Here is a 16,025-nt window from a genome sequence, read left to right as displayed (position 1 = left end):
ATACTGTTCTGCTATGTAATAATTGGAACTTTTGAAGCTAATAACTAATTCCTTTTGGATTCCTAAGCTGTTTGACTTTGACATTGAAGTCAAACCAATGTTAGAAGTTTTGGTGGGAAAGACCATTGAACAATCTTTGCTTGAAGTCATGGAAGAAGAAGAATTGGCTGAATTACAAAAGCAACAACAACAATTTGAAGAACTACGGAATCTGGAACTTGCAGAAGTACAGCGACTTGAGGAACAAGAGAGGCGCCACCAGCAAGAAAAGGTACATACAGCAGGGTTAGACTCATCCTTTGCTGTTCCTATTTAGTGTTGCATTGTATTAAGTTACTCTGGGATTCTCCTATTAACTGGAAAGATTTGAAGATTGGTTGAAGAAAACTTGGAATACTTATTGACCAGCTCATTACCCTACACTTAGACCATGTGCCCTTTGGGAACTGCATTATAAAAGAATTTCCAACTTTTAGAGTTTGGGTTCTTGAATTGAGCTTCTACATAGTTCTAATTTATCCTTAGATCACTCATTCATGATTCCACAAAAAAGAAAATCCAAGCTTTTAATCAGTGCTGCAGTAGAGACTTTGAAGCAGTAGCAAATATATCATTATTAAGTGTTGACCCATGTTCTATAAGTTTTCATTTTAAAATATTTATTAAATTATGTTAAATAATTATATTTGTGATATAAGCATGGGTATATATTGATATGTGTGTAGAATATTTCTGTAGTAATAATATCTCTTACTCTATTTCTTATATTTCTATTTTTGGCATAATTTGAACTTATTTAATGTTATTTGTTAGATACTTATAAATGAATCCTATTTTCTTGCTGGTTAACCTACTCTAGTAATGCATATTTAATAGTTTCATTACCTCTTTCAGACTACCAGAATTTCTACCTTAGCTTACTTCACAAGTATACTGAATCAATAATTTATTGAATAGTACTATAGAACTGGTTTACTGAATCACTGTATATGTTGTCATATAGCTCAACATTCAAGTACAACTCTGATCACAAACCTTAAAATGAGGCAGGGATAGAGAGCAAAACATCACTTCTACTTGTGATTATTTGGGTAATGTTTCCCATACTCCTTGTATCATCCCTAAACATAAGTAAGACATATACATGACCTAGAGATGAAGATACAGAAAGCACCACTTTAAGTAACTATACTATTTCTTTTGTCTGTTGTAACTAGAAAATGGAAATGGAAATGGAATGAGTCCTTTTCCCTTTTTACTGAATAAAGCGTGTTACCAGTGTCTCCCCTATGCAAAGGATAGAATGGTATCCAGTATACTTGAATGCTGCATGGATAGTGTTATTTTTAAATGTTAAATCATATTATTATGTGTGAAGTGGACCAAGTTGAAGTAAGGATTACAAATGCCATATGTGATAACATTAATAAGAAATATGAATAGCCAGCAAACAACTATCCTACTTTCTGTTTTGATAAAAGCAGGACATCAATGGTTTCAGGGTATATTCTTCATTGGGTTCTATATTTGGAACAGCAGTAAGAATGAAGAGAATATGTTTAGTGGCAATAATCTTAGTATACCTTGAAATGCTTTGCAGTTCAGTGGATAGAGAGCCAGATCTGGAGATGGAAGGTCCTGGGTTCAAATTTAGCACTAGATACTTCCTAGCTGCGTGGCCCTGGGTAAATCACTTAACCTTTACCACTCTTCTACTTTATCAATTTTAAGACAAAAAAGGTAAGGGTTTTTAAAAATAATAAAAACTATATAAGCCTAAATTTTCATCATCAGTGTTTTTATTCTTTTGACAGGAACGCCGCAGAGAGCAACAGCTACAACAATTACAGAAACAGAATGAGACTGCACAGAAAATTGCAGCTCGGGCGTATGCTCAGATTTACCTGGCTGACCTCCTTCCATCTGTCTTTGGTAGTCTCAGGGATAATGGTTACTTTTATGATCCTATAGAAAGAGGTTAGTTGCAATTCTGTATTTTGATATGTCAGTTCCCAAATTACATTAATTTTTCAATATTATATAATTTGCATATGGTACTCTTGGCATAATAAGTTAATTTCATCTTTATACCTTTCATTTTGAAAAAAAAAAACATGAATTTTTAGCTGACCTTGATGAATCAGTGATGATTTTTACAAGTGTTATCTTCATATTTATATCCTTAATCATTTTCGTATGTTGATTTTTCATTCATTCATGTTTTTTCTCAGAGGAAAAGGTAGCATTGTTCTTTTCAAGGTTAACTGTCTAATACCTAAACCTTTGATCCCATTTCTTCATGACTAACTTTCAGACTGTTTCATTTCTCCTTCTCCTCTTCCCTATACCCTTCAATGTCTCCCTCTGCATTAGCTCTCTTTCTTTGATATACTAAGTCATTCAAGTTATCTTATCTTTTAAAAGTGGTAGATGGGATTTCAGAAGCCATCAGACCTGAACAACAATCTCTACAACATATTCATTCAGAATACTTGGTCATGTAGCTTTTGATTAGAATTGTGTAGTCTAGAGGACTCATTATCTCCAGACATAGTCCATTCCACTCTAGATAATTGTTGTTATATCCTCAAGTTTTAAGGTTAAGTCTCTGAAACTTCATCGCATTGTTTCTACTTCTGCCTTATGGAACCCAACAGAACAAATCTTTTCTTTCCTACAAGATGGGCTTCAGATACTTGAAGATAGCTACTGTGTCCCCACTAATCATTCTGGTCTCTAGGCTAAACATCTTCTGTTTTTTTAACAATGTGGTATAATATTAAGTTCCTTAACCATCCTTGTTGTTCCTCTTTTAACTGTCCACAGCTCATCAATGTTCTTCCAAAAATGTGTGACCTAAATAAAATTCATTACTCTAAATGTGATATCATCAGAACAGAAAATAGGGAGATTATAATTTCTCTATTCCTATACCCTGTGCCTCTCTAAATACAGATTTTTTGACTATCATCTCACATAAATTATATAGAGCTTGGAACACTAGATCTTTTATATACTAATTTGTAGTCATGCTTCCCTATACTTGGGAAGTTGTTAAGCCTGAGAGTTTTCATTTATCCCTACTGAATTTCATCTTATTAAATTTGGTTCACTTTTCTAGTTTGTCAAGATCTTTTGTTAATCAATTTTTTAACCTACTGAATTAATTATTCCTCCCAAATTTGTCTCATCTTCAGCTAGAAATGTGAAAGGTGTTGAAGGTAAGAAATAGCTACTAGTCCAGTTTAATTGGAATATACTGTGCATCAAAAGAAATAATATGAAATAAGACTAGCGAGATATATGGGAGACATATTGTAAAGGCCCTTTAAGTGGTAGGCTAAGAGTTTGAGCCTCTAGATGTTTTCAATAGAGTGAAAAAAATCATCAGATCTGGACTTCATAAAGATTATTTTAACTGTTGTATGAGGAATGGTTTAAAGAGACTAGACGAGAGACTAATTAAAATAATTTAACTGGAAGGTTATCAGGGACTTTATAAAATAGAATGGAAAAAGAGGTCTTTTGAGTAGAGAGAAGAGGATAGATACAAAAGATGTGTTGGAGGTAGAATTGACAGGGCATGACAACTAATTGGATCCAAAAGACGAGGAAAGAGTCAAATGTGACTCCAAGGTTTCAAGCCTTTCTCAAAAGTAGAGAGAGAAGGCTAAGAATATTTCCTTGAGAAACACTTCCACATTTGCCAGTCAATGGATCAGTCACAGAGAGATTGCTTAAAGAAAGAGGAAAACAAAAAAGTTCTATCTCAAGCTAAGATGGGGAGAATATCCAAGAATAGAAAGTGATGAAAGGGCAAAAAGTTGAAAAGGCCACACGGGATTTGTAACAATTCAATTACTGAGATAGATGAGAGTATTTTCAATATAATATTTGATTATCAAAGCCCAATAGCTAAGGATTGAAGAGGCATTGGATAATAAAGAGGTGAATGGCTTTCTCAAGTTTAGCAGATCTTTTTGAATCCTACTTTTATTATCTATTATTAGCTATTCCTCCCAGCTTTGGGGTCTTTAAATTCATCCTTAATTGAACCAAACAGAAAAAAGAAGAAACCTTGAAAGCCAAGAATAGGTATAATTCAGGATATCCTTTTATTTAGCAAAGAAATATTTGACTACTTTTGATTAGATACTTAAGTCCTGTTGGTTGTTTTGTTTTGATATTATGGTAGAAGAGACTTTAAATGAATTCTTCTCTTTGATTTTATAGATAAGGAAATTCAAGCTTCTCTAAGCAGTTAGTGATTTCCTTAAGGTGTCATTCATCTGGTTTGTCCATTGCTGAAGCTAGAACCCAGGTCCTTTTATTATTGTTATAGTGCTCTCTCTGAAAGCACACTCCTTTCAGCCTATTACTATGTAATCCACTAAAAGCAGTTACAAAATACTTGTCATTTGGGAAATGCTACTGAAGAGTAGAATACACAGCAAATCCTCAGCTTTATCAGAGTTCATTAGATAACCAGCTAGATTCTTCTTTGTCTCCCTCTCATATATATTTGCACACATAGGGAAAATTCCCTCTCTTTGTGTTTTAAAGGGCTTGTAGATGCAGACATTGCCCTTCTGCTCCAACACAACAGAACTGTTCCATTCTTCTCTTCAGTCAACTCTTTTTCTTATCATAGTGTCTGGTTATTGCTGCTTCTACTTATTTCAGTTATGGCTGCCAGTGTTTCTAATCTTCAGTGTTCTCTTTCCTCTTCTTTGTACTTTTCCTTTCTTCTCTTCTATTAATTCTCCCACATTTCTCAGCTTTCAGTAAAAAGATTAACAAGGGCTTTCTTTCTAATTGATGAGCTTACCATTGTAAAATGAAAGATATAATCTTTAGGTCTTCATTTCTTTGATGATTTCATTGTGGTGCTGTTCAGGACCTACTTTGTTACCAAAACTTCCCTCTCCCCACCCCCAATTCACCTCACACTCATCATCCCTGACCTATTTCATAATTCAGAGCCACTTTAAAAGATAAGTGTTCCTTATAATTCAGGTTTTAATATATAATCAAATAGCTTTTGACTAGAACAGAATTCTTACCTATGTAAACTCTCCTTGACAAGTACTTTAGTGTTCCTCCAGAAAAGTATAGAGAATTACAACATTAATGACATAGACCCATAAAGAATCACTCATCTAAAGGACCTGTACTTCCTGCTTGTCATTACCGAGTCTAGTCTCCAATACTAATTAGCAGGGTGATCACAGGCAAATCACTTAATGCCTTTGGGCCACAATTTCCTTATTTGTAAAATGAGAGGGGGCTGGACTAGATGGTCTATAAGATTCCTTCTAGATCTGTCATTCCGTGATTCTATGACCTTGTTTTAAAACAAAGGTGAGCTGATTATTGACTGTTTCAACATTGCTGTTTTCCACACTTGTCTTTTTTTTTTTTTTAACTCCACTTTCTGATCCAGTCCAATAGGCAGGTTGACCAGGTACCACATGTGCCTCAAGCTCAGAAAAACTCCACCTTTCTGTCTAGTCTGGACAAGTGAGAATTAAATCTAACATCTTCTCATCATCCTTCCCTGATTCAGTTGTGTTTAATATACTGAGTTTTGATTAATAGTCCTGCTTATTTGGCTGATAGGACAAGGAGGATGAAAACATGGTGATTTCTTAGTAAACACACACACACACACACACACACACACGCACGCACGCACGCACGCACGCACACACACAAGAATCATAGAAACTTAGAGTTGGAGAGGAGCTTGTGTGACCCTTAGTTCATGTCTGTTACCATCACTGGAAAAATAGCCTACTGTTTTGTTTTTGTTTTTGTTGAACCATACTTTGTGGTAAAGTAGCATTCTTTTGAATGAGGTGAGGGGTGGGAAATTGCTGGGAAATAACAGATTTTTTTAAAAGATTCAACAAAACATTTTTTAAAACTGTAAAACTTTTTTTTCCAAGTAGCTTTTATTATGGGAAGAACTATATGCAGCAAAATAAGAGACAGGTAGAATAAAGGAAATAAATGAGATCAATCTTTCTTTGAATCTATTTACTCATCTAAAAAGTAAGAATATTAAATTTGATCCAGGGTTCTTAAGCTATACATTGACACCCAGATTTCGAGGGTTCCATGAACTTGGACAGGCAAATTTGTAATAGCTATATTTTAATATATTTTATTTCCTTTGTCATCCTATCAATGTATTTAAAAGTGTTATTCTGAGAAGTCTTTAGGCTTTACCAGACTACCAAAGAAACCCATCACACAAAAAATATTAAGAACCCCAGGGGGAGATGATTATTAAAGATCTCTAATAGCCTTAAATTTTCTGTTCCTTAAGGCTAATTTCACATTTGAATAAGTTTGATTGTGTAACAGAAAAAAAACAGGGTATCCTTCACTTATAAGGTAGAAACTAGTTATTCTATCTTAAATTACTTAACCATATCTTAAGGAAATTTTTATTACTATAGATGAATGCACACTCACATACTTGGGGTAGGAGGGGAACGATTCCACTGTCTTCTAGGAATGATTTTTTAATTGCTTTTAAAAAATTTTTTTTCTTCTTATAGATATTGAGATTGGATTTGTACCTTGGCTGATGCATGAAGTGGATAAAACAATAGAATACAACATGGTGGGAAGAGTAGTACTTGACAGTAAGTTATTTTTGTTTTGTTTTCATTAAGTTCTTTTCAGAATTTGCATGTATTGTCAGACACTGTGTCAACTGGTTTTGCTTAACTGTCTTTTTTTATTTTAAGGATGAATTCAACTTAAATGATCAACAAGCATTTACTAAGTAATTAAATATGTACTGACCACTAGGTTAAGTGCTGGGGACACAACAGAAATGTAAAAATGGTCTCCATTCTCAAGGAGCTTACAATCTGATGGAGGAGACAAGTCATTCAATAAGTAAATTAATACACACACAGAGTATACACAAAAGAGAAAATATAGTATCTGGAGTGAGTCCCAGTCAAGATTAAATAAGGAAAGTGATAAGGTAGAGTGTCAGGAGACAACCAGGCAGAAGGGATGAAGAGATGATGGTAAGGAAAATTACTATAGTGTTAAAAAGCAAAAATCATCAATTAAGTATTTTTATAAGAAAGAAAATGCAATAATAAAAGTAATAAAACATACCTTAAAGAAATAAATAACTTAAATAATATAGCATTCCTAAACAGGCCATACCAATATATCAAAAATGACATTACCTAAATTAAATTACAGATTTAGTATTATGCATATCATACTACCAAGGGGAATACTTTATAAAGTAACATCAAAAAAAAAAGGGGAAAAAAAGACCCTAGAAAGAAGTAATGGACTAAAAAGGAAATTTTTTTTCAATTGGAATGAAATTGGAATAGTACTTCTAGACTTCAAATTATCTTACATAGCTATAATTATAAAACCTATTTGGTACTGATTTTTTTTAATGAAAGAGTAAATCAGTACAACAGACTTGATAAATAAAGGATAAATCAAAACTGATTAATTCAACAACCCAATGTTCAGAAACCTGAGAACATAAATTACCTGGGAAACATTTCCCTATTTTACAAGAATTTCAGGGAAAATTGGAAACATTTTGTCAGAAATTAGGTTTGCACTATATATCATCATAAGTTCAAAATGATTATGTATCCTAAATGTCGAAGGTTTTACCATAAAAAATGTAGAGGCTGGGAAGAAAATTTCTTAATGATGGTAATGAGAGGTAATCATGAATAAAAGATATATTTAGGTAATTTTAAGGTAAAATAGATAACTTTTATTCCATGAAACTGAAAACTTTTTGCATTAACAGAATCAAGACACCTTGGATAAAAAGAGAAGCTATTGACTGGGAGAAATTTTTATGTGTATTTTTAAATCAAATATCTCTTGAGAATTTGATAGCCAAGATAGACAGAGGCTTTTAAGACCAAAAGCCATTTCCCTGTTGATAAGTGGTAAAAAGGAACAAATAGTTTTGAAAAAAAAGAAGTGCTTACTATTAACTATAAGAAAGATTACTCTAAATCATTAACAATAAGATAAAACCAAAACAACTTTGAGTTTTTACTTCACATTCAGAAAATTGGCAAAAGTAAAAAAAACAAACAAAAAAATTAATGATAGTCATTTCTAGTAATGGAAAGACAGACTGACTAGTGTACCTTTGATGAAGTTGTGAATTGGTCCATTTTGGAAAATAATTTGAAATTATGCTATAAAAGTGACGAAAATACCGTTGGATTCCACTGCTAGGTATATACCCCCAAAGGGAATCAGTGATTAAAAAAAAAGAAAGGCCTCATAATGAAATATCCACTATCTTTAAGGAGCTTACATTCTTTTTTTGTGGTGTTCTTTTGATTTTACCATTTTTTAAAAAAACAAATTATATCTCTTATTTTTATATCACCTTTGTTTCCAAATGTACTCCTCTTTCAGACTCTGATTATTAATATCAAGCAACATAAAGTAGTTGTGAGCTTGCCAAAACTGTTCACCATGATAATGAAAGATATCAAGCACAGAGCTCACATCAAAGAAAGATAACTTATAGATGATGAGGTCCCTCCAATGTTCCCATTTGTGGGCAAACATTGCGCGGTTTGAATTGAGCTTGAAACGGTATAGAAAGAGCCTCCTAAAAAAGATCTCTATTCAACAGTATTTGACCTAACCATTCACACACCAAAAAAAACCCTTAGTAAATGAAGAATGTCCAGTGTCCAAACCATGATATAAGATTATATGGACAGCTCATATGATAAGTTTTCCATTTACAACATTAATTTTGGACAAACTATGTAAGTAGAATCAACAGGCCTGCTTCTGAGAAACTACACAATTCTTGTAACCTCTCCAAGTTGTTCACTATAACAAATTCCTATCTTTAATACTGTTCTTTTTATGTTACTTTATATCAATTGATTAAAGCACACCTCCCTCCACACAGACAAAAGGAGAGAATTTGTGAGGGTAGACTATTGTCACTAGAGGTTTCTCTTGGTTGGTTTCCTTTGCTGAAAAGGGCAGAAAAGGGAATAAGCTAGGGGATCCAGAAATGACTATAATATAACAACAGATAGCATCAATAGAACTTATTTTTTATAAAAGTAAGTTTTTTTTAAAGTTGAGAATCACTTAAAGTATAATGGATAGGTGTGCTGTCAGCTTGAGCAAACTACAACATACTACCAATAAAGGATTATTTAGTGGTGTATAAGAGAGTTGTTATGACTGGGGGGGAAAAAGATCAGCTATGGAATATAAGACCACCCACACACTCCATTGGTAGGGATAAAATGTCATAAGATTTCAAGAAAGACCTCTAATGTGCTGGCTAGGCCCACAATGGTTTATGAGTACACATGAATAAGCATTATACAAAGTTCACAAACATGAATGGACCTTCAGAAGCAGAGTTACCAGGGCAGGAATCCAAGATCAGAGGGAAACTTGCATTCTGTCACTCCAAACCCATAGAACTTCCCATCTAGCTGATAGTAGCTGAATCCAGCAGCAATCTACTATTGCTCTGAACCAAACCCATATAAGGAACTTGTAGAGTTCAAATCAGGAGAGTAACAGTCAGACTTTGCCCTGGATTAGAACACTTTGGGAATACTGAAAGCTTTTAAGTCACTAGCCTGACCTGTCCCTGAGAACCTGAAATAATATTACATTCATTACCCCAAGAAAGCGATAACAGATCCAGGCCCAGACCTTACCTTCAGAATTGTGCAGGTCTGACCCAAATATAAAGTATAAAGTCAGGAAGTAAACTGGGAAAATGAGCAAAGAAATAAATAATCCCTCCATAAAAAGCTACTCTTAGGATGGAACACTCAAGACAAAAGGCCAGAAGATGATAATCCCAAAACATCTACAAATCCTTAAATTAAAACATGATTTGGGAAGAAATGAAGCAAGAATTTTTTTAGTTTAAAATGTTTTCCTAAGTAAGGTAAGAGAGCTAGAGGAAACGTTGGAAAAGAAAAGACAGCCAAAGAAGAAAGAATTAGAAAAGGAAATAACAGTTTGAGATAAGAGACAGAAAACCTTATTCAAGTCAAAAACTCTGAAAATTAGAATGGACCAAATGGAATCCAATGATTCCATGAGACAAAAAGAAATATTAAAACAAAGTCAAAATGATGTAAATTAAAATGTAAGGCATCTTATATAGCAAAAACAAATGACCTGGAAAATAAATTAAGGAGAAAAAATAAGAGGTCTAAAAAGGAAGCCTAGACATATTTCAAGGAATTCTATGAGAAAATTGCCCTGATCTCTTAGAACCAGGGAGAAAAGTAGGAATAGGAAGAATCCAAGAGTCACTTTCTAAAGGAAACCCTAAAATAAAAGAACAAAGAAACAATATATTGCAAGTAGCCAAAAAGAAAAAAGTCAAGCACTCAAGAACCAAAATCAAAATCACACAATTTAGTAGCCTTTACTATAAAGGAAAAGATATGGTAAGTGGAATTTGAAATGACTGAGAAAACAAAGACTGGAGGTTCCAAGCTTAACAGTCTATTAAGCAATAAATGCTGATTATATAACAAATAAGAACCAGTCCTCAGTTTAGCACTGGACCCCAAATATAGAGGGAGAGATACCTGTGTCCAACTCCAGTCATCCTCAGGATTTGGTTATAGAGGGAGTCTAATTAGTCAGAAGGTTTTCTTATATCTTATTGATTTTAAGGCTAATAAGAGAGGGAAAAGGAAAGAAGGTCGGGAAGAAGATAGCAAAGTAGAAACTAAAAGAACATTAGGGTAAATTACCTCACATAATTAGGGTGTACAAGAAGAAACAAGGAGAAAAGGGGAGCAACTAAAACAAACCTCATTCTCATTTAAACTGCACAGAAATACATTTCTCTCAATAGGGAAATAGGAGGGAAAGGGGAAGTTAGAAGAAAGAACAGACTAAAGGAGATGTTTTAGTCCTAAGCAAAACAAACCTACAATTTCCTCCAGAAAAACAATTTTTATTTGTTCTAATAAAATTCAATATTATATTTAGGTCTAAATACTTTTATATATAATTACATGTCATCCCTGAGGTCCCTTCTAGTTCAAATTCTGCAATCTTATGATTTGGACTATTGAAGGCCAATCAAAAAAATATTGATTTCATTTAATATCTTTATAATAAATTGTTTTATCATAATAAGATAGTAAATAAAATACATTGAAGTTGGGGGAGAGAAGTGCTGCTAAACTTTTGTTTATCAGTATCAAAACTGCAAAACTAGGGGGCAGCTCAGTGGATTGAGAGCCAGGCCTAGAGACAGGAGGTCCTAGGTTCAAATCCGGCCTCAGACACTTCCCAGCTGTGTGACCCTGGGCAAGTCACTTGACCCCCATTGCCTACCCTTACCACTCTTCCACCTATAAGTCAATTCACAGACGTTAAGGGTTTAAAATTAAAAAAAATTAAAAAAATAAAAAAAACCTGCAAAACTGAAGCCATCTCTAACAGTATCTTTGATCCATATTTTTCTTCTTTGTAGTGTTGATTCGTGAGGTGGTTGAAAATAGGTTGAATATGTTTGAACAGCTAGCAGTTAAAGAGGCAAAGACTTCATCTGATAACAGAGATGAAGACCACGGAGAATCATTTACAGTAGGATCTGAACAATACCCAGAGGAACAAGAATCACTGCAAACAAGGAGTTTCCCAGAAGTCCCGCCACCTGTAGAAAGGGATACCTTCCAGATGCCATTTGGAGAAAATATAGATAACCTGGATATGGGACCTGAAATGAAATTTCTACCTGAAGAGCCATGAAACCAAGTGACAGCCAGCCCATCAAATAATCAGGTAATGAAAATGTAGTGTTTCTCTTCCCCTAAATTAGTAGAAGTGATGTTCCATTAGGTCATATATATTCTTATCTACTTGAAATATTAGGAACTGGCCAAACAAAATGTGACAAAAGAATAGAAATAATCTAAAAAGTAAATTGTGAAGAAATATTTAATTAAAAATTTTATTGGTAAAAGGATATTGTAAGAATACCTAGAAGTCATTTAACAAATAATGTCTTAATCTACAGACTTCTCTATTACAAATATCTGCAATTAACATATTTTCTATTTCTTTATCCTTCTAATTTGCAATTTAATCCTATTTTATTAGTTTTAATTTGTAATACCAACAAATCAATGCTGCTAGTCATTTAATTTCTCTTTGAAAGAAGTACTTAATTTAGAAGCTTTTGTCATAGAACTTTGCTTGAGTGAAAGTCAAAATAGTTTCTCTCAAAAGACCCAAGCTCTATACCTAATTTCTATTAAAATTGAGCAAATTATGTCATTTTCAATATGCAGACAAGAGTTGGGCAGGGTCCTCTGGGCCCCAGCCTGTAATGCTACATTTTAAAGCAATTTCTTTCGTAAATTAAATATTCTGGATATGGAATTATGTGAACTATAATTTTCTCCAAAATGGATCCTTCTGATGAATAAAGTCTTAAAAAGGTCATTACAAATGTCCTCTGCTGGACATTTTAATAGATATTTTACTATCTTGACCTACATATATGGTGTGGAGTCAAAAATATCAACATTACCCGCCCTGTGGAATAAGACATGGAAAACCAGGGAGTGAAATAAACTTTCCAGGTTCATTCTTGCTACATAGCATAGTTTACTTCTACATAAGAATACATAGATGTGATATAGGAGTCAGATGGAAATCTTGAGAGCTTAATGGCCAAATAAAGTTTGTGAGGGTTAAGGGAAGCAATACTTATGTGGGTTCAGGAAATTGACCTTTTTTTTTTTTTTTTTTTTTTTTTTTTTTTTACTCTTACCTTGTCACTTAGAATTGATACCAAGTATTGCTTCTAAGATAGAGGAATAGTAAGGGTTAAGTGATTTGCCCAGGGTGACACAACTAGGAAGTGTCTGAGGCCAGATTTTAATCCAGGTCCTTCTAACTCCAGGCCTGGCTCTCTATTGACTGAGCCATCTCATTGTCTTGGAATTTTACCTATGACTTTTTTCTCTGGTCATAACTTCTCTAGAGACTATTTTATCTTTAGAGCCAAGTTAATTTTAAGAGATAACAAGTCTGATAATTTCCAAATCTTCCAAAGAATTGCTAAAATTTGGAAGTGACCCGAGTTTGCTGGAATGATCTTTTCCTGGAAATATTAAATTGCTTTTGAATATGTTTATACATAGTTAATAGAAGCCTTAATTATCTGGTAATTTCAGAGCAGTATACAATTTTCAACCTATTTATCTTACTAATTCCTTTGTAAATGATCAACAAGCAGTTGTTAAGCACTTAGTATGTACAAGGCACTGTGCTAAGAATTCAAAGTACAAAGTAAAAACAGTCCTTGCCTTTGAGGAGCTTACGTTCTAATGTGGGAGAGAACATATACAAATCAGAATATAGAAGATAAATATGAAGTAGATGGAAGATAACCGTAAAGAAGACTCCACCGCTAGGTGGAGGGCTTCCTGGATGAAATGGTGCATAAGCTGATCATAAAGTCTGAGAATGTGAAAGTTTGGAAGGGGCAGCATTCTAGGCATGGGAATCAACCAGAGCAAAGCCATGGAGATAAAAGGTGGAATTCCTTGTGTGCAAGGAAATAGAACAATATAACTGGATTATAAAGTGCATGGAGGTAAGTAGAATATAAGAAGATTGAAAATGTGGGAAATGGCCAAGTTATGATGAGATTTTCAATGCCAAACAAAAGATTTAAGATCATAGAAATAATAGGGAGCCATTGAAATTTATGGAATAGAATAGGATCTGACTAGATTTATTTAGGAAAAACACTTTGGTACCTTGAATGGAAGATGGATTGAATTAGAGAGAGACAGACAAACAGACAGACAGACTTGAAGCAAAAAGACCAATAACAAGGCTATTGCAGGGGGCAGCTGGGTAGTTCAGGGGATTAAGAGCCAGGCCTAGAGATGGGAGGTCTTGGGTTCGTATTTGGCCTCAGACACTTCCCAGCTGTGTGACCCTGGGCAAGTCACTTAACCCCCATTATCTAGCCCTTACCACTCTTCTGTCTTAGAACCAATACACAGTACTGGTTCTAAAGCAAAAGGTAAGGGCTTAAAAAAAAAAAAAAAAAGCTATTTCAATAGTTAAGGCAAGAGTTAATGAGGGCTTTAACTAGGGGAGTGGCACTCTGAGTAGAGAGAAGAGAATGTATAACATTGTAGGGAAAGAAATCATAATCTGACAAGTAATAAAACTATGTGTATATGAGAGAAAGGACCCATGGGTAATATCAAATTTTTGAACCTAGGTGACTAGAAGAATGATACACTTTGACAATAATGGGGAAGGGCTTCATTATTTGTTTTTGTGAGGAAGGATGAGTTGGATTAGACATTTGAAATGTCCAACAGTGATTTAAGTAAGAATGACTAATTTCCCCTCCTTTTTTAACAAATTAAGAAACAGATTTATAAAGAATTTATAAACAGTTATTACATGAGTTCAGAACTGAACTGAAGGGGCAACTAGGAGGTTCAGTGGATAGAGAACCAGGCCTGGAGATAGAAGGTCCTGGGTTTAAATCTGGCCTAAGATACATCCCAGCAGTGTGACCCTGGGCAAGTCACTACTGGAATAGATCTAATTCTTAAAGAAAGTTATTTGATATCCCAGAGTTACTAGTACTCTGCATATATTATTCACTTAGGTAAGAATCAGAAAAGTTTTTATTAGAACATTAATGCTATCATGTTAAAATAATATTCCTATTATTGCTATTTAATGAAATGAGATCCACAACTAAACTTTGAGCACACAGAAAAAAGACAGATGAAATTTTCTCAATAATTTTAGTCTCCCTTTACCCTAACCTAGTCCACTAGTGAATTATGTCCTTTGCCTATCTGATAAAAGACAAATTCCCAGCCTTATTTTTTAGGCTTTCCACAATTTGGTTTTCAGCTTCTTTATAAACTTTTTCCATATTCTTTTCCTTTACAAACCCTCATAGCAAATCAGACTGTTAACTTATTCCCTGAACTCAGTTTTGCATTTCCCATTCTTATAATCCTCCACCACCGAAGGAACTTAATCCTTTGCCTCTCAGAGTCTTTATCTTCCTTCAAGGCTTAGTTTGGGTACCTTTTCTGATTTATCCCAGTCTCTTATATCTATATTTCTAGTGTCTCCCCACCCTAAAAGAAGCTACTATGTAAGGACTGTTTCATTTTGTCTTCATGATCCCCAGTGTGCCACATAGCCCCTTATACATAATAAACATTTAACAAATATTTGTTGAATTTGAATTGAATCATATATCTGGCAGCTACCCTTGCTAAACCAGATTGGTCAAATTCTTATAGCCCTACAAGTTCATTTAGTTCATTTGAAATTATTTCAAAATAAAATGCAATGTCATGCCAGGTTGAAACAGAATGAAATATTTATTTCAATCCAGTAAAAACAGTGACTAAAACACAAGGAACATGTTTTACAGTCTTATTCTCCATCTATAAGCCAAAATATATGTTTCTATTATTGCTTATTGATGTCATGTTATCTTGTCTCTCCTGTTATTTTCTTCCTTTATGCATTTTATATTGATGCTTGTCAAAATTATTTTATCTATTTTCTTGTTTATTTACTGCAAACATTGACTTTTCTTATGACTAACTTTAATTAGCTAACTATAAATTAAACCCTATAGACAATTGTAAGAATAAAAGAGCCAGTCATGGATGTTTGATGGAAGGGAGATAGAGAAAGTCTAAATGGTGAGTCTCTCTTCCAGCACTCCCTTGGGGCCGGATATACACTGGGAGACTTTAAGGGGGTGTCACCCTGAAACTGGGTGACCTGGATGGCTATGCCATCCCACAGGAGTTGGGGACAAGGATTCTCTATAAGAGGAGGCATGTGGTATACCTTAAACTAATCCTGAATAAGAACGGAGTTCACACAAACCTCCTCCAGGTCAGTTAATTTCACAGCGGGTGGTCTGGTTTCAAGATGGAGGCAGCTAGACCAAGCTTGTGGTTTCC

The 16,025-nt window shown here is 34.1% G+C and overlaps 1 protein-coding gene across 1 annotated transcript in view; it reads left to right on the top strand.

Moving 5' to 3' along the window:
• The window catches only part of RSPH3 (radial spoke head 3), an 85,241-nt gene that overhangs the window by 35,005 nt on the left and 34,211 nt on the right, over nt 1-16,025 (top strand). Inside the window, exons 5-8 of the mRNA XM_044675744.1 lie at nt 68-271; nt 1,815-1,977; nt 6,567-6,653; nt 11,519-11,829. Of these exons, the coding sequence (XP_044531679.1) occupies nt 68-271; nt 1,815-1,977; nt 6,567-6,653; nt 11,519-11,796 (732 nt within the window). The 3' untranslated portion in view covers nt 11,797-11,829. The remainder of the gene's footprint in view (nt 1-67; nt 272-1,814; nt 1,978-6,566; nt 6,654-11,518; nt 11,830-16,025) is intronic.

The sequence above is a fragment of the Gracilinanus agilis genome, chromosome 4, assembly GCF_016433145.1.
Source record: "Gracilinanus agilis isolate LMUSP501 chromosome 4, AgileGrace, whole genome shotgun sequence".
Lineage (NCBI taxonomy): Eukaryota > Metazoa > Chordata > Mammalia > Didelphimorphia > Didelphidae > Gracilinanus > Gracilinanus agilis.
This window is presented reverse-complemented; position numbering and strand designations above follow the sequence as displayed.